Genomic DNA, 24,032 nt, shown 5'->3' with positions numbered 1-24,032 from the left:
AATGGGGGCGCTAGAGAGCTAATTTCTTATCTAGGCCTAACCGCCATATCGATTTTTACTAAACTTGGTAGATGTGTAGAACAGGACGCCTCAAGGTGACTGGAGAAATTTAACTCTAATTGGCAACTGGGTGGCGCTATAACAACAGAAAAATGCTTAAAAATGGCTAAAATGCGACCGATCACTGTGGACCAATGTTGTTGTTGTTTTTTCCTAATTTTTGGTATGACTAAGTCATGGTATGGTATCCTGTAATCATGGAAGCCAGTATGGACTAGTTATAATATAATATATAATAGCTTAGCCTTTTATTAAGTATAACGTTTTTTTTAACTTAGAGAGACTACAATATAATTACAATTTCTGAAAATTCCATTAACATTGTTTTAATTAAATTGCAATATCTTAAAATGTTACACTTTTCCTCTTTTAATTAAAGATGAGACAAGTTGTATCAGCTCATGATGAGTTATTAAGGGAGGGCGTTGCAGTGTTTCCAAGTGAAGGGGAGGGTCCAGAGATAATATTAATAGTGCTCTCAGGGGAGGTTTTTCCTTTTTTAAAAAGTGATGCAAAACAACCACCGCTCCACCCAGCCTGATCTTGGCAACATGCTGGGAACATCAATAAGTCCAGACTGGAAGAAAAGATTTCTGCACACTTACATCTATGCAGTGTTTCACTTTATTGTTGAGCTTTCAGCCTATTAGACTTTCATCAGAGCAAACATGAGGCAACAATGGACCGTCCCTTGTAACACTGCATAGATGTAAGTGTGCCGAAATCTTCTCTACCAGTCTGGACTTGGAAAAAATGAAATATAAGAATCAACCCTCCCTTCAACCCCGAGAGTTATTATACAGTGTGTTAAGAATAGATATGTGGTGTTTACTTGGTTACTACGGACGCATTCGGTGTAATTAAATTAACAATTTAACTGTGGTTATTGTGTTCACAGAGATTGATGTCTTTTTAACAAGATTTTTCAGAAGAAATGTGACAGTGTTTACCTTGGTACGCCTTCTCTCTCTTCTTCTTCTCCGTCTCTATGAAATGCTCAGACGCTGCTTTGATTTTCTGGACCCACGTCGTCCTGCCGACACAATAAACACACACTGTAGATCCTTTACATGGTATAACTATGTGATAATATTAGTAAAGTGTGTGAAGTGCACCTACCTCTCATTCAGGGTCTCAGTTTTGAGTGTGTAGACTCGATCGATGTGTGAGACGTGGAAGAGTGGCTCATCGCTGGACGGGTCTGGCGGCATTTTTACCAACACCTCATTTAGAAAGAGCGGCTGGAGGAGAACATGAAATGATGAATGAGTTATGGATGAATGTCCAGAAGAGGAAAATGGTAAGATGACTTCATTTATGGACTGTTTCATAAATAAAGCAACACAAGTAGTATTTTAACACCAGACGAGGTTATTTATATTCCGTCTGGCCTCTTACTCACTGTCTTGTACATCTTCAGCTGTATGTTGGTCTTCAGGCTGAACAGCTTGTCTGGTCCCGAGGAGGAGAAAGGTTTGGCGCTGTGCGTGAGGAGGAGGAAATCACTGAAGAGGAAAGCCCACAGCTCCCTGCTGCTTTTGGTTTTGTAAAGCCGACCGCTGTGGAGCAGCTTGCGAGGCCCGAGGCAATTAGTCAGCGAGTTGAAGACCAAGTGCTGAAAGAGAGACAGGAAGAAGAAAACTGTCAAGAACAGTAAGTGCTTGAGTTTGAAAAATGCTCCCTGGCTTTGCTACCGTGTGTGTGTGTGTGTGTGCGTGCAGATAACATAAATTCAGATGTGAAGGAGAAGCGAAACTGCAAAATGATCCTGCAGAATCTGTCACATAAAATACACAGCAGAGGGTGTTTGTAACTGAGCTTTACTGTGGTAATAAAACATCAACACTTACAGACCATAATACCGTGTTTAACTTTGATTTGCATCTGTGAATATAAAAACGTACCTCTATAGCTCCCTCACACTGCACGTGGCTCTGTATCCACTCCAGCCTGTCGGAGTTCTCCTTCTCCCTGACTCCCTCGTTGACCTGAGAGCACAGCTCCTCGGCCCTCTCCAGAGCTTCTCTCAGGGGGCTGCGGTCTGCGTGACCATCTGGCGTGTGCTCCAGGATCTGCCCGAGAGGAAGAGGAGAAAAGAGAGACAAGGAAGCACATGATGAATATTTGGGAAAACAGACAGGTGGGGAAGCTGTAATCAGACATACAGGGAGTGTTTTCCACGTACGTTCTTTATGAGCAGGGGGTAGCGTGTGATCCTCTGCATGGGCTTGAGGAGGAAGCTGGACAGTGGCATTCCTTTGCAGCGGTAGTTAGTGGCTATCTTCTGCTCGAGAGGAGGGAGACAGTAGGAGAGATAAAGATGTATATTTTATTCATATAGAAGCAACCTCCGAGTGGCCCAGCTAGGGACTGGTGCCGAGAAAAAATTAATCAAGCCCATAGTAATAATAAGCTCAGACATTATCAGCTCTTTCATCGTTACTTGTTAAAGCTTTGGTTTCATGTATCATCATGCTGCAGAGTCTCTACTGCTGTCTGCATGCTGACCTCCTCCACACACGAGACCGCGGTGCAGATGAAGAGAGTGTAACTTCAAGATTAATGAAGCTCAGCTTAAGGTCAATCAGGAAGACTTTCTTTGTGCTCATCCATTCACAGTTCTCAGTTCCTCAGTCTTCTAGTTATCCAATCAAACTTTACCACGATCTTTCTCAGCCAATCAATTCTGCTCTCTCCTCTGTTGCTGTCAGCCATCGTTTTAAGCAGAATCGTCGCACCCTCCTCCACTCTGTTCACCTCCAGCCATCGCATCCAGCGTCCAGGACGAGCTCAACAAAGGCTCATTCCTCTACTCATCCAGATTATCGCCACTTCTCCATCTTCCTCTCATCTCATCTTCACCACCTCTCCCACCACTAGCGTCTAGACCCCAGGGGCAGTTCCCTATTTGACTATGGATTCTTCAGCCTCCTTAAATCAAACCATCTCTACAGGGTCTAATCACCAAAGACTTTCCACATTTTTCATTCTTATGTGCACATGTTAATAAATATTCTTTCTCCTATAAAAAAAAGAGCCTCTCCTGACTGAACTGTAGTTGATGACAACTACGCTTGTTACTATATGTAAGTGCAATAAAACCTCTGCCGGTAAAAAGCTAATGCTTCAACAACACATCATGTAGAAAGCCATATTTCAATCTGCTCTGTCCGCAGTCTCTCATATTCTGCTGTTATAGTTTAGAGTCGCGGTCTAGACAAGCACATCACGCTAGCTGGGCTAACTAAAATGAAAGCTGTCTGTATGTAGTGTAACACTTTATCTTAACATGTACCTGAGGCAGCCGACCTTCAGACAGTGTGGAGTGATATTTATTTTATTGACATGTTAGATTTGTTTCCAGTAAGATATTATTGAGTTTATATAGTGACTGTATAATACTATATTCTGTGTATTCTCCTAAACACTTGACCCTAAATGAAAACATCAGGAGGTGAGGTGTGTGCGTGTGTGTGTGGGAGAGAGAAAGGAAAGGGAGTTTGGCTGTGGTTAGTTCACCTCTTTAAGAACAGCAGGGCAGTTGAGAGTCTATTATCTAAACTGCCAGAGTCAGTTAAACAGGCTGAGTGGAGATAATGTTGTCACTAGACTACCAGTTAAAAACTGGTCCGGTGGTGAACAAGCCTCTAACATGCTGACAGATTCTGTGTTTTGTGTTTTCAGCTGAGCTACACCAGAGAATATTTGGTCCAAACAGGTTGGTGACATTGCTTTTTTCCCCTCACTGTTCCCCCTGAAGTTTGCAGGAAGTGATGCAATGTGGCCTTGGTGTGTTTTATAAGGAATGAGCACTCCATTAAAATAAAAAGCCTTGTAAATACAACATCGCCTGTCAGCAACCAGTCACATAGTAACTTAAGTGGCAACTTGGCCTTGTGTGCTCTGAGTTGTTTGGATTGCTGTCGACACACCAATCAATTTTTTTAAATGAAAAATCAACTCACTGCACTTTGCTCCTGGTGTTTTCACCACTGTGACAGAACGAAGAAACAGCAGCAACAGGCAAACCTGCTTTACAAATGATGTTCATTCTTACATTAATTTTCTGTTACAGCTTATCCTGTTAGGGGTCGCAGGGGCTGGAGCCTATCCCTGCTGACACTGGGCGAGAGGCAGGGTACACCCTGGACAGGTCACCAGACTATCACAGGGCTGACACATAGAGACAGACAGCCATTCACACTGTGGGAGGAAGCTGGAGTACCTGGAGGAAACCCACACTGACACAGAATTCAAACCAGTAACCCTCTTACTGTGAGGCAACAATGCTAACTTCTTCCCCACTGTGCCGCCACAAATTACGTATTCTTATAAGTTCTGGTTAGTGGATCTAATTAATGCCAAAGAGTGGTTCATGTGGATCGTGGACTGATAAATATTTGAAAAGGTACCTGATAAATATTTAAAGGAACTTTAAAGTGTTACATTTGGAGACAACCTTGGGAAAACCCTGACCTTTGTAGTGTCACTATTTATTATCTGTAACTCGTACCTTGAGGAAGTCTTTGAAGTCGGGCTGGTTGTGGGTTTTGCTCTGCAGCAGTGCGGCGGCGTTGAGCTGGCAGGAGCAGAAGCGGATGTAGGGCTGCATGTGTGCGAGCTCCGAAGCCAACAGGTCCCCAATGAGCTGAACCGGCATGTTCTCTCCTTCGGTCTTTTTACGGACACGCAGCGCCCTGGGAAACACGGACGATGGTAATGATGTAGAACATGATTCTTGTGTTACACCCTAATCAAGATGTACTGAGCCAGATATAAAAAAAAGAAGAACTCAACATTTTACATGCCCACTGACAGAACGGTTTATAAAGGCACCTACTTGAGTAGTTTGGTGTTACACATAATCAGCTCCCTCCAGTTAACAAAGATCACTCCCATCTCAGCTTCTGTCAGACGACCTGACTCAGACATGGGCTTGTAGAAGACCTGAGAGACAGACAGATGCAGCAGAAAGACAAATGAGATGGTGTAAACAAGACCAAGGGTGAAAAATCTTGCGAAAGGTTACTGATTTCTGAGTATGTGTTTTTGTCCGTACATCTAGAACCAGCTCCAGGTCGTCCACGTAGGTCTCCTCAGTCTGGATGAGCTCGTGGATGTAACCCTGCCTCTTCCTCTCCTGAGGGGTCATGGTGTCCAGCGTCATCAGATCGGCACACCCTACAGCGCACACACATGCAAACATGCGAACATGCACGCATGCACAAACACACCGACACACAAGCATGTGCAACACCCACAAACACTTTGCTGTCAGTACAGTGTGTGAGGACAAACAGCAACACGCTACACACACCATCATGTTAAAATCTCCCTTTATTATCAGTTCTATAATATTTTATTTACATTTAATGCACAGACAAAGAGTGAGGCACGTTGTAGTTGCAGTACATGAACGTAAGGAAACATAGCAGGCAATGCTAACGCTAAGAACACTGCTACCAAGGACGCTGAACGAAAGGAAAATGAAGCACCGTCATGGCGGAGCGCTCGCTCCGAATGATTGCATAGGTGTGAATGAGTAAAGGAGCTAATGCTGGAGGGAACGAGCAGTGGAAGACTCAGTTGGTAGTTCAAGTCTTTGAGGTTCAAACTTGGCAGAGGTCGGACGGAAATGTCAGCAGTGTTGTGTCGTCATCTGGGAAACTACTCTTGCAAGTTGGTATGCAAATGCAAATATCTGCTCTTTTTTTGTTGCTGGTGACATCACAGTTCAGTACAGGATGAGTCTCAACCATGAGAACAGAATGAAAGTAGAATGGACATTCCCATTAAAATCAGCGTAGCAGGATGGTCAGAGTGGCAGCCATTTTTATGTGTAGCATTGCCACTGCCACTGTTAGCAGGCTAATGTCTGTATAAACGAGTGGTTCCCAATGGGTGGGTCACAGTCCAAAATAGGGTTGCAGGTCCATTCTGAAAGGACCACAAGTGACTCGTGATCGTGTCAAGTTTGTAAAAAACACACTTTATTTTGAAGTACAGTGAATTTCGGGCACAGGGCTTTTATTTCGAAGTCCCTTTTCCTGCTGTAGAGTGAGTGACTAATGGACAGCTACTTGACAGAGACAGCAAACTAGCTCAAGGACATGGCCAAACGCAAGTATGATGCTGAATTGAACTGTGTGGACCTTTAACTAATGACTAAATAGAAATCCAGACACTGTGGCCGGACCAGTCGGGAACCACTGGTATACAAACCAACTTGTAGCAAGTTGCAAACTGACTAAGGTTTTGTAGTAATGACCCAATGAGCAAATGTTTTCAAATAGGCAATCCATTACTTTTGAAATATCACTGTAACTGTCATATCCCTCTTTCTTTTGTTGCCATTAATTGCATATTTGTTGAAACACGTAACCTGAAAGTTGAGCAGCCACTAAAGAAAGAGTTTGAGCTGCTGGTTAGTGGACAGCTGAGAAGGTGAGAGAGGCCGTGGGGGTAAACAGGGTGCAGATCTCAATCAAACCAGAGTCGTCGATTCTTTTAAAAGTAGATAACTAACAAGACTAATAAAGACAGATTTGGTGAGTTTTATTTTGTTGCTATCGAGTTTGAGTAACATGTTTTACGATAAGTTAACAAGGCAATTAAAGGTCCAGTGTGTAAAATTTAGGGAGATTTAGTGGCATCTAGTGGTGAGGATTGCAGATTGCAACCTGCTAAAACTTCTCCTGGTTAGACTTTCATCAGTGTTCAATGATCAGGAGGTTTTAACTGGGAGCCAGATTATCCACAGAGGTCTCTTCCTCTCCACGACAAACAGACCAGGTGATTTAAATTTGTAAAAACACTGAATAAAGCACTTTCACATTAAAAAAAAAAAACCTAAAAAAAATTTAAAAAGTGCTTCTAACCACGGTGGCCGATGCAAAAAGTCTACTGACCCTATCTATAGCCAGTGTTTGGTTTGTCAGTTCTGGGCTACTGTAGAAACATGGTGGACTCTGTAGACATGGACCCGCTCCCTATGTAGATATAAACAGCTCATTCTACGATAACGAAAATATTACGATTCTTATTTTCAGTTGATCATACACTAAAGAAAACGTACTTAATACAATATATTCAATGTCTGCAAATATATCCCCTAAATCCTCTACACTGGACCTTTAAGTTAATGTTAGGCCTTGATTACACAAAAAAATTTTAGCAATGGGAAGCAGCTTTTTCTAATAGTTTTTAATGAGAATTGAACTTTTTGCTTGCGGTTTTTTGTTGCTAAACACCTCGCATTTCTGCACTCTATATACATGGTGTTTCTGCCTGAGTGCTCAGAACTTTTCGAGTTGAAAAATTTCAACTCAGAGCGGGAAAGCGCCCCACGTCATCTCCACTTTTTTCCCATTGTCCAATTGAATAATTTGAAAGGGGCGGGCCTTCTGTGGTGGTCACGACAACAAGTTTACAGTTGGTAAACAATGGAGGAGAAACTGGTGGTAGCGGTTGCTGGATACCCAGAGCTATACAGCCTGACGATAGACAGCAGGTTGTCAAACTGCCCCTGAGTCATCCTAAAATATGCCTGGAAACAACCATCATGGAGGAGAAGCTCCTGGACCAACTGGTGGTACTCCCCATGATCCACCCTCTTTTTTAGGGTCTCATGTACCCACACAGATCTCTGTTTATCTGCTGACAGCCTCTCACCCTCAACCAGAGCTACAGCACGTACCCTCTGCCTCAACATTTTAGGACACTAGCTACTAATTACTGTAAATTAAATTAAAAAAATAAATAAATAAATGGTGGTCAAATGACCATGGCAAACAGTTCAACGTTCACTCTACTCTCATTCTGTTTCTATGGTCTCAGCCTTAATCGCTTGGAAGCATTATTAAATGGAGGAGTGCATAAGAAGTGAATAATAAAATCACAATTAATTCCTGTTAGTACAAGCAATGCATTAGCAAGCAGCAATCAAGGTTACTGGTGATTAAAGCGACAGTGAGTCTTCACATTGGTCCGTTTTAGCAAGGTTTGATGTTGTTAGTGCAATGAGTGACCCTTTTTAAAAAATTCTCGCTGATTCATAGCCTTAATTTAGAAAACTAAATGACCTCAGCCGGATGCCATTCACATATTATTTCCATTATACTGTGTAACCAAACTCTTATGATCCATAATTCCGTTGATCTTTAACAAAACTACACATTTCATGCCTTTGTATCAGAGGGACAAAATCCTCTAAAACACATGTCTAGCTGCCTCGGCCTCGCTCCCCTGGTTGGTTAATTAGTTAGTAAAGAAACATCAAGGGAAACACAGGAGAGGAGAGAGCGAGGGGGAGATAAGGGTGAGTAATAAATGCCTTATAGAAAAAAATAAATTAAAAGAGGGATCAAAAACAGAGAAGCACAGAACACCACAGTCCTAAACGAGTGAGGTGGAAAGCGCAGAGCTGGGCTGTTCTTGCTGGCAGCTGGGCTTCCTGTTGCGACAGGGCAATTCGGATTGGCTCAGACAGAACGGGGGAGGAAGAGGAGGAAGAAGAGGAGGAAAAAGAAGAGGAGTAGAGAGGAAAGCCAGCGTTACTGTCCTACAGAGGAAACAGGAAAAAAAAGAGATGAATTGGAGGAGTGGGAGGGGGGAGGTGAGTGAGATGAAGGAGAGACGGAGAGACATTAATTTAGTTTTAATATTAATGCTCGACTCTTACATGCAGGTGCATTAATAATGTATTTCTGGAAATGTAAATGTTGTTACTAATCATATCAGCTGAAGCATGATGGTAATTTCTTCCATTTTTTTCCCCTCTCTGTGATGAAGCGCAGGCCTCGTGTGGACCCGGGTGTGTTTGAGTTCATGTTCATTAAAATTAAAGTTTCATTTTGTTTTGTGTCTGCAGCTTTAACAAGTTCATCCTAATTAAACGTCCAGTGTGTTCACTCTTGTTAACAGAGATCGACTGCTGTGGGAGGGGGGGACGCAAGCTATGAATACTAATTCAAACACACAACTCCTGCGCAAAAATGGGCCCCTTCCTTTTTTTAATCATCAGACCGACTGTGTGTGGATAAGACGTAAAGTATAATCAAACCCATCCAAACAAAGCAGTGATCAGCGTACTGTACACACAGTGGTTTGCAGAGTGGACAAGTGCATTGTAAGTTTTCTAGGGTTGCCAACTTCCTGAGACGGAATGTTGTTTGATCTCACGAATTCCTCCGTGATTAATGGAGAAAACTTGGTGGCAGACGGTGCAGTTGGCCTTATACACATTTTCATTTACACAACCAGCCACTGGTAATTATTTTTCTATTTCGTCTATTTCTGTCATCTCCTCTATTTTCTTTTCCAGCAGATTATGCTGATAAATGCTAAAATGTACCCAGTGAATGCAGTGTTTTGCTTCGTCCCACTGTGTTGTGATTGTTTCGTTGCGCTCGAAGGTAATTAGGGTGATAGCAAAGAGGTCATGGTTAGGGTTAGTACCATAAACTGTACAAAGTAATGGCCGAAGCTACCACGATGTCACCCATTGGTTTGTGGTCTCCAGTTCTAAAGCCTTGAGTTCGACATTTTGGCCGTCACCATCTTGTTTTGTTTGGAGCCAGAAGTGACCAAATGAGGTGGATCTGACTCATAAACTGTGGTAATGCCTTGCTGACAACCTGTCACTAAAGCATCCCTGCCTTTAAATATATGTAACTGTAATCCTTAAAAACCTATTAATGCATGAGTTATATTGAAAAAAAAAACAGTTGTCATCCAACCATCCATTTTCAACCACTTATCCGAAGCTGGGTTGCGGGGGCAGCAGGCTGAGCAAAGCACCCCAGACATCTCTCGCCCTAGCAACACTTTCCAGCTCCTCCTGGGGGACCCCAAGGCGTTCCCAGGCCAGATGAGACATGTAGTCCCTCCAATGTGTTCTGGGTCTGCCCCGGGGCCTCCTACCAGTGGGACATACCCAGAACACCTCTAACAGCAGGCGCCCAGGAGGCATCCTGATCAGATGCCCGAACCACCTCAACTGACCCGTTTCGACCCGCAGGAGCAGCGGCTCTACTCCGAGCTCCCTCTGGATGTCTAAGCTCCGCAACCTATCTCTAAGGCTGAGCCCAGCCACCCCACGGAGGAAACTCATTTTAGACGCTTGTATCCGTGACCTCATTCTTTCAGACATGACAACAGGTGAGGGAAGGGACATAGATGGACCAGTAAATCGAAAGCTTTGCCTTCCAGCTCAGCTCCCTCTTCACCACAATGGTCCTGCACAACACCCGCATCACTACAGATGCCACACCAAACTGCCAATCCGTCTCACGCTCCATTCTACCCTCAGAACAAGACCCTGAGATACTTGAACTCCCTGATCAGGTTTTATATTAACAAAACTTTCCTAGAGCTGAGAAGAGCTATTTAAAAAATCTGCGACATCATCACAATGTTAAGTCTATGAGCTGAGCAGAAACTCTGCAGGTCCGGTATCCAGATCTAATAATACGTCCTACATTCTAGCATCTACCAACTACGCTCATCGTTGCTGTGTCTCGTCACTTCTGAGTGAGTCACAACCAATAACAAGCCATTTTCTATTTGAGTAGTGGCACGTAACATGACAGACAGACTAAGACTTGACACAGCAGGAAGGTTTCGTCTATCTCATATAAATCACTTTAATAGTCTTAACAGTCTACCCTGTAATATTTCCAACAGATCTGCAGTGAATTCATTCTCAAAATTATGGAACAAAGCCCATCATGTTCAACAAAGATTGCGTCTTTTAGTTTCCAATTATGGGACAATTCCTTATATTACAGGACGGTTGGCAACCCTAACATTATCTCTGCCTATCTTATCAACCTCCCAGTGAAAATTAAGCTTCCAAAAATGTAACCAATTAAAATGAAAAAAATGTGTTCTTAATTTGAAAGTAATCAGTGGTTGTTCCCTTTTGTTCTGTGACCCAGTGATTTTTGACATTTTGGGAAATACACTTTTTCACTTACTTGCCAAGAGTTGGTTGGATTGGTTAGGTTTAGGCAAGAGGAGTGCCATTAGTAAGGGTAATCCAATTAAATTAAATTCAGTTCAATGGAATTTCATTTATCCCAAACGAAATTCTTGTGCCATAGAACACTTCGAATTACAGTAACAACAATTAATGTTCTCAAAACAGTGACAACCAGAACAATCAGTGAGTTCCCCGGGTTAAATTCATGCACTGGGCCTAGGTTTTTAAAACAATAGAGTACTAAATATCAGTCAAAATATTCAAAATATACAAGATATAAAGTGCTTAAGGAGTAAAAAACAAGAACAAAAAGTGCTTAACAGGGTAACAATAGAAGTAAGATAAGTACAAGAGTTAGTAAAAATGAACTAAAATGGGGGACATGAATTTGCTATCCTTGGAAATGCAAATTCGCTAACTGTTCACTAGGAGCTAACTGTTCACTAGCTTAACATGCTTAACAGCTAGCTTATCTTGCTAGCATTATTATGTGCATTTTGTAAGCTCAAAGTAAATAAGATAAAATATGTTATTTAGTGAGATTTATAAATCTTAGGCAGATTTTTATGTTAGTTTTAGACACAGCCAAGCTAACGTTCTCGCCCTGTTTGCAGTCTTAAGCTAAGCTAACGTCCAGCTAGCTTTAGCTTTAGTTAACAGACATTCTTGGCAAGAAGGCACATACACATAGTTCCCAAAATGTCAAACTGTTCCTTTGAATGATTTCAAATTATTGGTGCAGTCATTTCAGGTACACTTAAAAGGCAATTTAACATTTACTTTTCTTTTTGTCTTGTTAATTCCAAATTGTGTGAGACAAGGGCTGGGCAATATGGAGAACATCAAGTATCACAATATTTTTGACCATTACATACTGATATGTGATGATATTGTAGGGTTGACTATTGGCACTTTCATAAAATATTTACACAATGAGATTTTTGATGAACATCAGTAATGTTGATACTGGCTCAGTGGGTAAAGGCACATAATAGAACAGTAATGCTGTAATGCAGCCTTTAAAACCAGGAAAACACAACATCTACAATATTATGATATCCAAAATCCAAGATGATATCCAATCTTATATAAGGATACAAATATAGTTTCAATATATTGCCCAGCCCTGTGTGAGACACTGCTCTTTTTAATAAGTATGACACCCAAAACATGTGGTGGATTGAGCCTTTTAAGTGCAGCAGGTTCATGTTCACTGGTGATCCCTCAGTGATATAAACCAACTCTTTAAGCTTACCGTCAGTCTCTCCATGCTCTGACATGGATGAGGAATCTACTGTACCTGCGGTGAGCCAAGTCAATCAATAAAATTGTCAGCAACATGACAGAAGTTTGTTTCTACAGCTGATAAATATCAGTTTACATCTATGCCGACGGTCTTATTTTTACCCCAACAGCACTCCCACAAAAACTCCAACTACGTGTGTGAATTATTGATTTTCTCTCAAATGGTATGACAGAGAAATATTGTCCCTCTGAGAAAAGTAGTTAAGGCAGAAAAAAGCTTGAGGTTTACTCACATTGCTGGCTGGGGTCTGATTCTGTTGTCATCTTGACGTAATTGGTGGGCAGCAGGCCCAAGACCCCGTTGGCTTCTCCTTTCCACCAGTCAGGGTTGGTCTTGTCCAGGATGTTAATCAGCTGACCCTTGGAGAAGCTCAGCTCATCCCGATTGGCAGCTGTGTAGTCGTACATTGCGATAACTTGGCACACTGAGGGGTCAGAGGCACAAATGAGGGTTTATAAGGGCGTGAGTTTGAGCATGTTGATAAGTTAGATGCTTCAGTTTAGTGAATTTGTGCCAGCAAATTGGTTTTAGGAAGGGCATGTTGGTCTGTTGCTCGGTCCAGACTATCTCAACAACTGTTGGACGGACATTCATGGTGCCCAGAGGATGAATCATGGTGACTTTGGATTCCTCCTGACTTTTCGTCTGGTACCACCATGAGGTTAATATTCGTAATTTTAAGTTAGAGGTCTTGACAACTATCGGATGGATCAGAATTTGGTACAAACATTTATACATATTATGGTGTATGTTTTTAATTTCTTCTGGACTATTATAGAGCTCGTAAGTCACGCCCCTTCTGGTAGACCCCCATCGGACCTCTAGGCTCGGAAAATATGAATGGGAGCCAATGGAGAGAAAATTATTATTTTCTGGTCCCAGTTAAATGCCTTGGATTACACAAATGTTTTGTGTGGGTCTAAATAATATTTTTTCATGTTAAGAGTTTGACAGTTTATTGTATGATTCTTCAGTTAAAGGCTGTGGAAACAACGTAATGAGAAAGACTACATGTCGCCTATGTGACGTCACATCATCACACCTTCCCTCCACTTCTCAACTCAGAGTGCTGCTGCTGCGTCTTCTGCCACAATCTACGGAGCCATCAGATCAATAGCGATGTGTTTTGTACCCGAATGTCACCATTCCAACAAGAACACTGTTCTTTCTTTCGATTCCCGCCTGATGTTAAAACTTGGAAGAAGGCGGTGAAGTGTACCAGAGACACAGCCATATTCAGAGTGCGAGTGGTGATGTATATCATACGCGCCGAAAGCAGCGAAGAGCTGTCGTTCACAAAGCACTCTCACACAAAACCTAATAGTATCAAACTTCTTCCCACTAAATTGTAGCCTTCTTTGCACGAAAAAATACATTAAAAATTCACAAACAACATGTATGAAATTCATGGCACAATTCAAACGGGACCAGAAAATAATTTTCATCTAGCCATTGAAATACATTATGAGAAATCGATGTTTAAGGTCCCATGTACCAGAAACGGAAACATGCAACTTACGAGCTCTACTGAAAGGCAGCAATACACATGCAGCTCCTGAGTCCAAGACAAATTTCCCTACAGGGACAAGAAGTATAGCAGCTAACGGTGCTAACTCAATAACCAGTGCTAACTACAGCAACAGTGCTGACAGCGATGACACTGTTAACCCGGGGGCAAACTGGAGGGTGGGTACTAGGCTTCCACAACACCGTTTCAATGTTAGTGGTAACTGCAGAGTGGTGGCGATTAGCTAACCAGTGGGACACACTCACAGGGACTCACATGCACTTACATGCATGCGACTGGACCATCTATCACAACAAAGAGCAGAGGGAGCATGACTTCATTATGCGCTCAGGACACCCTTACTCCACTTTATCTTTACATAGCAAGATGTCAAATTACCAGCGCTGCTTAATGCAGCACTGTTATGCCACATTACTTATACACTTCCCTTAACTTGTGCAACACAGTACATCTACACTGTGAATTCCGTGCAATATTTATTTATTCCCCAATGTGAACCTCACTGCAAAATGTCTGCTATTAATATTCTTTGCAGTATGCCTCTCTATGGTATCTGCTTTTGCGAGGCAACACTGTTTAAATTGTTCTTACATTGTTTTTAATTTTAATACCACACACTGTGTGTTTTAAATCCAGTGTACAATTATCTTGTGCAGCTGTCAATATATCCCCATACATATATTCATATATACATATCATTTAAGTGAAAGGTGTATATAGTGTAAATAGTATTGAGTGTATATAGTTGTGTCTAAATTTACTACTTTATATTTTATATTTTTCTTATTCTGATGTATATCTTTTTGTATTTCATCTTAGTTCTATTAGTATTCTTTTGCCATTCAACTTGCTTTTTTATCTGTGCTATTTGAGCTGCTGTAACATGTGAATTTCCCCAGTGTGGGATCAATAAAGTCTTATCTTAACGTATCTCATTTTATTAAATAGTGGTTTGCTGTTATGTTGTTTTGTGATCAATAGTTTATTGTTAATACTTTAGGTGGGAAAGGCAATGTTGCAGTCACAGATGTGGTACAATACAGGAATAAATCCTGCATTTCTGTGCCCCCCTCATTTCCCTTGCTCCCTTTCCCCTGATCCCCTCCCCTCCTTTGTTTCATCACTGGAAAACATAAGGCAGTTATTGGATATTTTTATGGTTAAAAACAATGCTGTTCAACCATAAAATTCACAAAATGACAGAAACTACATTATGGTGTTCTGCACTGTGTGAACTCATTCCATGTTGGCACAGGAAGTTACAGTAATTCAATAGGATCTTGATATTTATACCACATTAATGAATATTTCTACGTAAATGTCAAACTCAGAGCCACAGAAACTCATCAGCAGTGCTGTCAAAGTAATTTTGGCCTAGAAATATCAGTGTGTCTGCTGGACTATGTAAGACAGAACCAATAAATCATTATGTTTAAAGTGTGTCAGCCGTCACCTGGCAGAGGGGAGGGAGAGGACTTGCTGCTGGAGGGGCCGAGGAGCTTGACGTGAGAGGAATGAAACCAGCCTCTCTGCCGCTTCTTGCCTCGAGCCTGGAGGGGAAAAGAACCAGTGAGAGTAAATCAATCTCCTGCTGGTTCAGTTCTGAATTCTAAATCGAGAAGATGAATTGATGAATCGATTTCGTCGGGTGGAGAGCTGAACCTCTAAAGTCTCGGCAGCGCAAACAAACCATACTGAATCATGATGGGTCTTTACCGGGAATTTATATTCGCTGCCATCATGAATCAAGCCGAAGCTCAGCGTGACATCTGTGGAATGACTGAACGATTGCCGTTCAAGGTCTCATCCTACTTTACCAAGTTTAATACAAATCAGCATATTCCTTACTGAGGGCACTGTACAGTTTGACAAAGCTGTCGTAATCCTCCAACAATGTGAATTCAGATTCTGACTGTCTTGTATGAATCGTCCCCTGGCTGCTTATTTGACTCAGCTGTCTCATTACTGTGTCAAACCATTCACCAGGAGCTTAACCGGAGCTACAGCAGCAGCCTCAGCACAAAGTAGACAGTGAGGATTGACCTCTCGCTGCTGTAGATGTATGACCTATAGACAACCCTGTTATTACCCCCGTTACCTCCTGTCCACCTCTCACCAGCTCCTCATTGATCTGACAAGTCAGCAAATACAAAGACACCTGCAGCTCCAGCTGTGTTTGAGCGGTAAATTCGCTTAGATCGTGTCAATTTTTAAATGCTGGTAGCACAGTAGGTGTGATACATCAAACCTGACCAAGTGTGTCATGTTGCAACACATTTTCCTACGGATGTCTTAAGGCAATAAAGGTAAAGTTATTTTTTGTAGTGGGGTTGTATGAGGTACTTATCCATTGTCAGTATATTACATACAGTAGATGTCGGTCCGCAAGTCCCAGTTTGGAGAAGCAGGAAGGAGTACTACTATGGAAGCTAAGCAATGTACTGCTAGGGACAAGGGGCAGCAGCAAAACCTAGTTTAGCCACCTAAAAAAAATAAAAGTTCCACCAAAAATATAAATATCAGTTTAAGTGTATGTCATATTGAAAATATTTTCAATGCTTTACCTTGTAGTGAGACAGCCCTTTCCTTTGGCACTACATTGGTGAAGATTCGCAGGTAATCTGAAGTGCTATATCGTAGGCAACTGGACTTGCTTGAGTTTCTTAAAGACGTTGCACCTCTCATCCAAGAGGCTTCTTCAGTTCTTAGTTGTTTACTTCAAGACTGAAAAAGCCTCTTGGATTAGAGGTGAAACGTCTTCAAGAAACTCAAGCAAGTCCAGTTGCCTACGATATAGCACTTAGGATAACTTTGGCACTCCTATGCATCTCTCTCTTTTGGTCCGTTCAGTCTCCCTCTGCAAAAGATACAGCTGAAAGTCTGACCCCAATGCTGATCTACAGCGTACCACATTGTGCTTATGCGTAGGAATACAGACGTTCTAGGGTTGAGAAAATGTAGTGCCAAAGGTATTGCTACATCTATCACCACTGCCTTCTTCTGTTGTTTGTCCATTAAAATTATGTCCGCTTGGTTAGCCATCACCAGTTTGTCAGTCTGTATCTGGAAGTCCCACAGAATCTTAGCTTGGTCATTCTCTTGATGGCTCGGACCTTGTTCTTTCCGTTAAGCTGACTTTTCAGGACCTGCCTTTGTAGGTATTTGGCTGTGGCCGACTTCCTTATGGCCTCCTCATGGTTCCCATTGGCCTGTAGGACCCCATGGTATTTGGAGCTGTCCTGAACATCTGCAGTGCTGCCTTCTGGCAGTTCAACCCCCTTGGTTCTGATCATCTTCCCTCACTTTGACACCATCTGACTACACTTATCTAGTCCGAATGACATTCCGATGTCATTACTGTAGATCCTTGTGAGGTGGATCAGTGAGTTGATGTCTAAAGTTCAAGCCAAGCATCAGAATGGGGAAGAAAGGTGATTTAAGTGACTTTGAATGTGGCATGGTTGTTGGTGCCAGACGACGGGCTGGCCTGAGTATTTCAGAAACTGATGATCTACTGGGATTTTCACACACAACCATCTCTGAGGAATGTTTCCAGCACCTTGATGAATCTATGCCACGAAGAATGAAGACAATTCTGAAGGCTAAAGGGGTCCAACACGGTACTAGCAAGGTGTACCTAATAAAGTGACTGGTGAGTGTATATAAAATATGTTTTGCTGCTGCCCCCACCTACAACACTACATAGCTGAACTACCAACCGCTATGCACTGAAGCCCCTGACTATGGATAAGTACCTCATATAACCCCACTTCAAAAAATCTTAACAAGCCATTAAAACATTCTTCATATTATCAAATATTTCATCTGAACATTTTCTCATTTTCCTTCAAACAATGAAATTAAAGACCGTTTCTGTGGAGATTCAAATATTCCCCACTATGACTGATTACTTATACCAATACAGTGCTTCAAGGTGCAACTGACCTTGAACTGCACTTGAGCATTAAGCCTATGTTAAGCCTAATTAATTCCTGAAATTAAACTTTGTCACTGACAAGTTTTTACACTCTTACTTTATTCTTTTATTCAGAAAAAGACAAAAAAGACCACTTCAGCTTTTGGTAGGGCCCCTGATCTTATAACTGACCTGCAGTTCCCCGAGCCACCAGCCAGTGGAGTTCTTGGCCAGGACCACGATCAGTTGCCCAGGAGACAGACGCAGCTGATGCATCGTCGGGGCAACAGCGGTGGTTACTGCCTGGGCGATCTCTGTTGAACAATCAGATATAGCTGAGGATGAATATAGATCAGGTAAATGTCAGAGGTATAATGGAGTTAATCAGCAGACTGTGACAGCCTGTGTGTGTGTGTGCAGTGTTTGTGAGCAGCTGTCTCACCTGGCTTTTTGACCGGAGCTCCAGGTTTTGATGCCTAAATGAATAAAATAGGAGTTAAAAAGGGGGTAAGGTAACAAATAAACAAAAATGGGAAAAAAGTAATGTTAGGCTTGCTACTAATGATGGGTCATTTTATAGATCTATGTCAAATAATGTTTTGACTTGTCACAAGTTCCCAAAAGCTCTTACTTTCTCTAACTAGCAATAAAAAAAAATCAAAAACTATGACTTATCTTTGCCTCATATGTAAGAATTATAAACACAAACGTTCCAATTTTAGGTGAGAAACAGGAAAAACTTTTTTACTATACAGGTTGACTCACCTCTGGTTCAACAGGTCGGACGTAATTGGAGGGGAACACCCCGGTCTGATCCCCGATGCACCCTCGCCACCACTCTCCTTCCCTCTCTGTCACCATGACAACATCTCCCTCAACAAACGTCAGGTCCCCCGCCTCCGGGCTCTCGTACGTGTACAAGGCCACATACTCTGGTTGGGATAAAACACAGTAGAGTGAGTCAGAGCCACATGTGCGACAGTTGGCTCACCTTTATTGTGCAGATAAACTTTACCTACCCTCAAGCTGAACAGAGTCTGTCGTGTCGAACGCATCCACACTAGAATGGGAACAACACGTGGTTAATTTAGTGTCATGGTCAGCTAACAGAAAAGTGTCTGTGTGCGTCTATGTGTCTTCATACTCTGTGTTTCCACCCATCTCCAAAGTGACGTAGCTTTTTGGGAACCATCCCTGCGTCCCATTGAGCTGCCCCAACCACCAGTCGTCCCTCTGCTGCAGCACGCTGATGATGTCACCCTGTGAGAAGCTCAGCAGCGCGGTGATGACGTCGCCCGCGCCAGAGGAGAGGTTGAGGTGAGTTTCCGAGGTGGCTGACCATGAGGAGACGGCTCGAGCCAGCAGGGGGACGGAGGACTGAGGGGTGAGATAAGATAACAAGAGCAGCAAGGTTTCACTTTGGAGCAAATCATCTCTGAAATCAAAGATAAAACCAGCCTCTGGGCGACTCATCTAGATACAGAGCGAGTTAACACTTTCTGACCATAAGACCCACTAACACTGATGTTACCCACTGGGAGATGGAGATCTGTAAATGTCTGTGTGACCCACAGAAAACCAGAGAGAGAGAGAAGAACTCTCAGTAGGGAAAAGCTATAAATACAAATCCATGCTGCTGTGGAGGATGTGTGTGTGTGTGTGTGTGTGTGTGTGTGTGTGTGTGTGTGTGTGTGTGTGTGAATGTGTGTGTTTGTGTTGGTGTCAGCAGCAGACCGTGTACTCCAGCCAGACCTAGTTAGTTCCCCGCCAAAGCCTGTTTATAGCTCAGATATACTATGAAGGCAGACACCGACGACACCAAAAAGAAGCCGAGCAGGGTATATTTAAACCTGCATTAATGAGCTTGTTGTTCTACCTGGGGGTAGAGCAACACGCTGTGAACACAACACTGACATATAATTGATATTAACCAGAACCACGAACCACAATCACAGACTCTCTGTTTATTTTAGGATTGATTTTAAAAGCTTACTGATTACTTTTAAGTCACTTCATGGCCTCGTTCCAGATTACATTTCTGACCTTTTAATCTCTTATGAACATCTGTGTGGTTTGAGATCCTCGGGCACATTTCTTTTGTTTGTTCCAGAATCCAGACTGAAGACTAAAAGTGTCAGAGCTTTAGAAATCAGGGCCCCAAGACTCTGGAACGACCTGCCTGAGGACATACGGGTGTCTGAGTCTTTAAGTCTCTCTTAAAAACTACTAGAGTACAAGAAACATGCTTATCTAATGATATTGAAAACTGATAAAGCCTGTGTTAACCTTTACAGATTTTCAACAGATTCTCAATACAGAAAAGTTTCTGATATTCTGGTAAAATGACACTAACAATAGGAGGCAGCAGCTTGGGAGACGGACCTTCAGTCGGCAGCTGTAGCGGCTTGAATTCAGCCAGCTAAAAACCACCCCAGCGTCGGTTGTCACAGCAGGCTGGTAGCCTGGTCTAACCTGTGTAAAGGCAGCAACAGAAAGTTTGCTGATCCAAAAAGGTTGCCTGTAGTGGCGTGGAGTGAGGTGGACGACACACTGTGATTTGAGGTTCTAGCTATCATTAACTACATAAACTTGAAGCTGTAGTCGTGAGCCTTTAGTTGGTGAGCTGCAGCAGCACCTGGTCTGAACTATGTAACAGCAGCAACAGAAAGTTTTTTGATCTGGCAGGGAGTCGGGGCAATTCAGTCCCCCCTGAGGTGCAGCCTGCTCTTTTCCCAAAGAGGTGGTCTGTAGTGGCGTGGAATGAGGTGGACGACACACTGTGATTTAAGGTTTTAGCAAACAACAACATAAAGGTGAACTTGAAGCATTTAGCTGGTGGGCAGCAGCAGCACTGGGTCTAAACTATGTTACAGCAGCAACAGAAAGTTTACTGTTTCGTCAGGGAGTCTGGGTGTGTGCATGGGTGTATCATGAGACAGTGGACCCCCGGGTACAGACATGCAGAAGGCCCCACTTGCTCTACTACACAGGAGCAAGACACAAGCTTTATGGTTGTTGAGCCTGTTTTTGTTGTTGTTTCGCATTTCTTTGCAGTAATATGTAGTAGTGCGTCGCTGAAGTTGTTTTATGCTTCTTAGTGATCATTTCAGTCTCTTTGTAGCTATTGTGTGTCCCTTTGTGGCTGTTTCACTCCCGTTTGTCATCATTGTGAGTCTCTTTGTGTCTCTTTGCAGCTGTTTTGCATGTCCTTGTAGTCGTTTTGCATCTCTTTAAAAATACTTCAGTCAGAGAGCATATTCTGATTTTATCTGAGCTGTCTCTCTATTTTATTGATTTTAATTCTCATTCATTATCTTGATTTCAGTCTTGGCCTCGTTGTATTTCATCTTTTATTATGATGACATTTTAATTAGTTTTACTTTCCATCTGTTTTATTGTACAGCACTTCGTGACTGCGTGATGAAAGGTGCTATATAAATAAAGTTTATTATTATTATTGTTGTATTATGGCAACACATTAGCAAACATTTGCTTATTTACACATCCAGCAGAGAAACATTAGCATTCATTCAGAGTTATGGTTTTTGGTCCAATAATCTCCTTCATGCTCTACTTCAACTTTGCTCATTTCTGATCCATTCATAAATTTACTAATATATGTTTGTACGTCAAAATGTCCTAATATTTAGTTTTAGTACATCCTCTCTGCATATATTTAAGGAATATATTTTTGTGGGTGTGTGTGTTTTTGGTTTTGGTTTTTGCCTCTTTTCTTATGTTTTTGGTTATCTCTGTCCTTTACTTTCTCTTTTTAAAAGCATCATTTCAAATGCACAAATGGAAACCTGACACATTTTTGGAACTGCTCCTGCACTGTAATAAAAACAAATCTTTCAGCTTCACAGTGGGCAGAATCACTTTGCACAAGTCGATAAAGTTACATGCTGATTAAATGCTTTGGGGCATGTAAACACACATCTTTTTAAACACTTTATTTAGCGTTGGTGTCGACAGTGACGTTGGAATCTTTAATCAATGGGGATTTCAATCAGATTCAAGAAATATTATCTGTGTAACCGCAGCTAATGAGCACAGGTAAATGCGTGTAAATGCCGCCCCCCTTAGTTCAGGTACAACATGTTGTTGTTTCTCCTCAGAAAACTGAAGGGCAAATTGCACAGAGTACGCAGCACATCTAAATTCCTGTGGATAAACTGCGGGGATAGAAACACTCACTTTAATTATTCATGATGCTTTCTTTCTTGTGACATCTTCAAAGTGAATGTTTAGACTATTCCTTCACTTTTTCTTTTTTTAGGACTTTTGGGGCTCAGTTGTTGACATGATGACTGAGCCCTGGGACAAGAAATGAAAAGTAAATAACAGCAACATCACGCAGAGGCTCTGACTCAGGGCCCCCTCTGAGCTCTTGGGCCCCTGGGCCAGGGCCCTGTAAGCCTGTTTGGTAATATACCTAATCTAATGAGCTGAAAGAAGATGAAAACGCTCCGTATAGCTGAGGGGAACTGCAGGATTGGATGATGATTCTCTGTGGGTTTGTCATTACAAGTGTCTCCTTTCACATTGCACAGTCATTTGATCTATCATTAATGTAAAAATATGAATTAAAGCAGCTTTAATCTTAATAAACTGTCAGAGCAGGGAGGCCCGAGATAATCCAAAAGCTCATGACAAGTGCTCTAGAAACCTTTAGAAAATAGATTATGGGAACTTTTTGTCCTGGTGATGCCTGACAACAGAGAGCAAATAATGAAAGGATAAGAAACTCCCATGTTGCTCCTGTTAAACATGGTTATTCTCTCCAGTAAATAAATCCTGAGCAGACACAGCAACAAAACAGAGTTTCAATTTGCATCTGGAGCAAGTCCCCGAGAAGTTCATCTGTCCATTAGGAGTGAGTTTCCTTTTAAGTGAACTAAGTAACTAACCCAATTTACTGCGTGCCGGGAGTGAAAAGTAAATATAGGTTGGACGTTACCTGTGAAGCGTCTGATTGGGCAGGAGCGGTGCTGTCACATGCTACCTCCCCATCTGGGACTCTGGGTAAAACAGGAGGGACAAACCATTAGGGAAGGAGACAACACAAGAATAAAAACAACCCAACAGTGCTGTGGCGTACATTACAAAGCCCACAGTGACGGTTACAGACACAAACCATCCTATGTTTAGTGTCGGGGAAGTGAAACATCGCAGAAAGTGTCTCATGTGTTTCTTTCTCTGTGTTACCCTGTGTTTAGCGGCGGTGGCAGCGCACAGGACGTCTTTCCAGGTGAAGACGGGCCGGTCTCAGTAGTAGAGGGTTTAGGACATTTCTCTGCATAACTCTGGGGGAACCAGCCCTTGTTTCCACGGTAACTCCCACACAGCCAGCCGGGCTCACCGACGGTCTGCTCATCCACCTGCATCATGGAAAACACAGCTCAGTCAAACACAATCAGACGTAACAAGGTGACGGTGATAAACATGTTGATTCCCAACTGCAGGCCTCTTTTGGACCAATCAGGAACAATTATTGTTACACAGCAGTCACACACAGTTAGTGCATTCAGACATCCATCACACACAGATTGCTTCACTGTCAGTTTCACTTGAGTAGATCTGACAACTCCTTGTTTTAACTAGACACAGTTTATTTCTGTCCTGCATCTGCTGCCAGCCCATAGTCGTTAAATATTATATTACAAACTAACAAATATTACAGTCAGGGGCGTAATTTTGATTTCAAATATGGAGGTCACATTTAGTACAGGCACAGTACGAACACTAAAGTGTACAATAAAGTATTATCTTATCTTTAGTTTTCGGGACAGCCCAACCCGCTGTAGAACAAAAAACAACCAATTTTTTTTTTCATAATTTTGACATGTATCCAGTTCATGAAATGGGCGATCATAAAAGATATTTCATACAGCAAAAAGGGATGAAATTATTAACTCACCCCATCTGTGAAAAATGCAGAATAAAACACATGGCGAAAACGACTGGGGTACCTACTTAATCTCATGTAATTCTTCAGCTACAGCTTGGATTTGGTGTCCTGACATCTGCCCTACACCTTGAAGCAATTTAAATATCAAAATATGTCTGGTTCGCGTGGCCGGCAGTAAGTCGGACCTGTTTCCGGTGAGGGTTGGACTCCGCCAGGGCTGCCCTTTGTCACCGGTTCTGTTCATAACTTTCATGGACAGAATTTCTAGGCGCAGCCGAGTGGTGGAGGGTGTCAGGTTCGGTGACAGGAGGATCTCGTCTCTGCTTTTTG

The 24,032-nt window shown here is 42.3% G+C and overlaps 1 protein-coding gene across 3 annotated transcripts in view; it reads right to left on the bottom strand.

The window, feature by feature from the left end:
- The window catches only part of LOC126398560 (intersectin-2-like), a 134,949-nt gene that overhangs the window by 3,699 nt on the left and 107,218 nt on the right, over nt 1-24,032 (bottom strand). For all 3 annotated transcript variants that reach the window (XM_050057999.1, XM_050058001.1, XM_050058000.1), the window contains 17 exons: nt 23,000-23,172; nt 22,752-22,812; nt 18,936-19,168; nt 18,811-18,851; nt 18,557-18,723; nt 18,234-18,267; nt 17,984-18,105; nt 15,329-15,425; nt 12,580-12,771; nt 5,120-5,241; nt 4,901-5,007; nt 4,574-4,757; nt 2,246-2,344; nt 1,965-2,132; nt 1,463-1,675; nt 1,180-1,301; nt 1,011-1,093 (listed from right to left, as the gene is read on the bottom strand). In XM_050057999.1, the coding sequence (XP_049913956.1) occupies nt 1,011-1,093; nt 1,180-1,301; nt 1,463-1,675; nt 1,965-2,132; nt 2,246-2,344; nt 4,574-4,757; nt 4,901-5,007; nt 5,120-5,241; nt 12,580-12,771; nt 15,329-15,425; nt 17,984-18,105; nt 18,234-18,267; nt 18,557-18,723; nt 18,811-18,851; nt 18,936-19,168; nt 22,752-22,812; nt 23,000-23,172 (2,218 nt within the window). The remainder of the gene's footprint in view (nt 1-1,010; nt 1,094-1,179; nt 1,302-1,462; nt 1,676-1,964; nt 2,133-2,245; nt 2,345-4,573; nt 4,758-4,900; nt 5,008-5,119; nt 5,242-12,579; nt 12,772-15,328; nt 15,426-17,983; nt 18,106-18,233; nt 18,268-18,556; nt 18,724-18,810; nt 18,852-18,935; nt 19,169-22,751; nt 22,813-22,999; nt 23,173-24,032) is intronic.

Source organism: Epinephelus moara, chromosome 12, assembly GCF_006386435.1.
Source record: "Epinephelus moara isolate mb chromosome 12, YSFRI_EMoa_1.0, whole genome shotgun sequence".
Taxonomy (NCBI): Eukaryota; Metazoa; Chordata; class Actinopteri; order Perciformes; family Serranidae; genus Epinephelus; species Epinephelus moara.
This window is presented reverse-complemented; position numbering and strand designations above follow the sequence as displayed.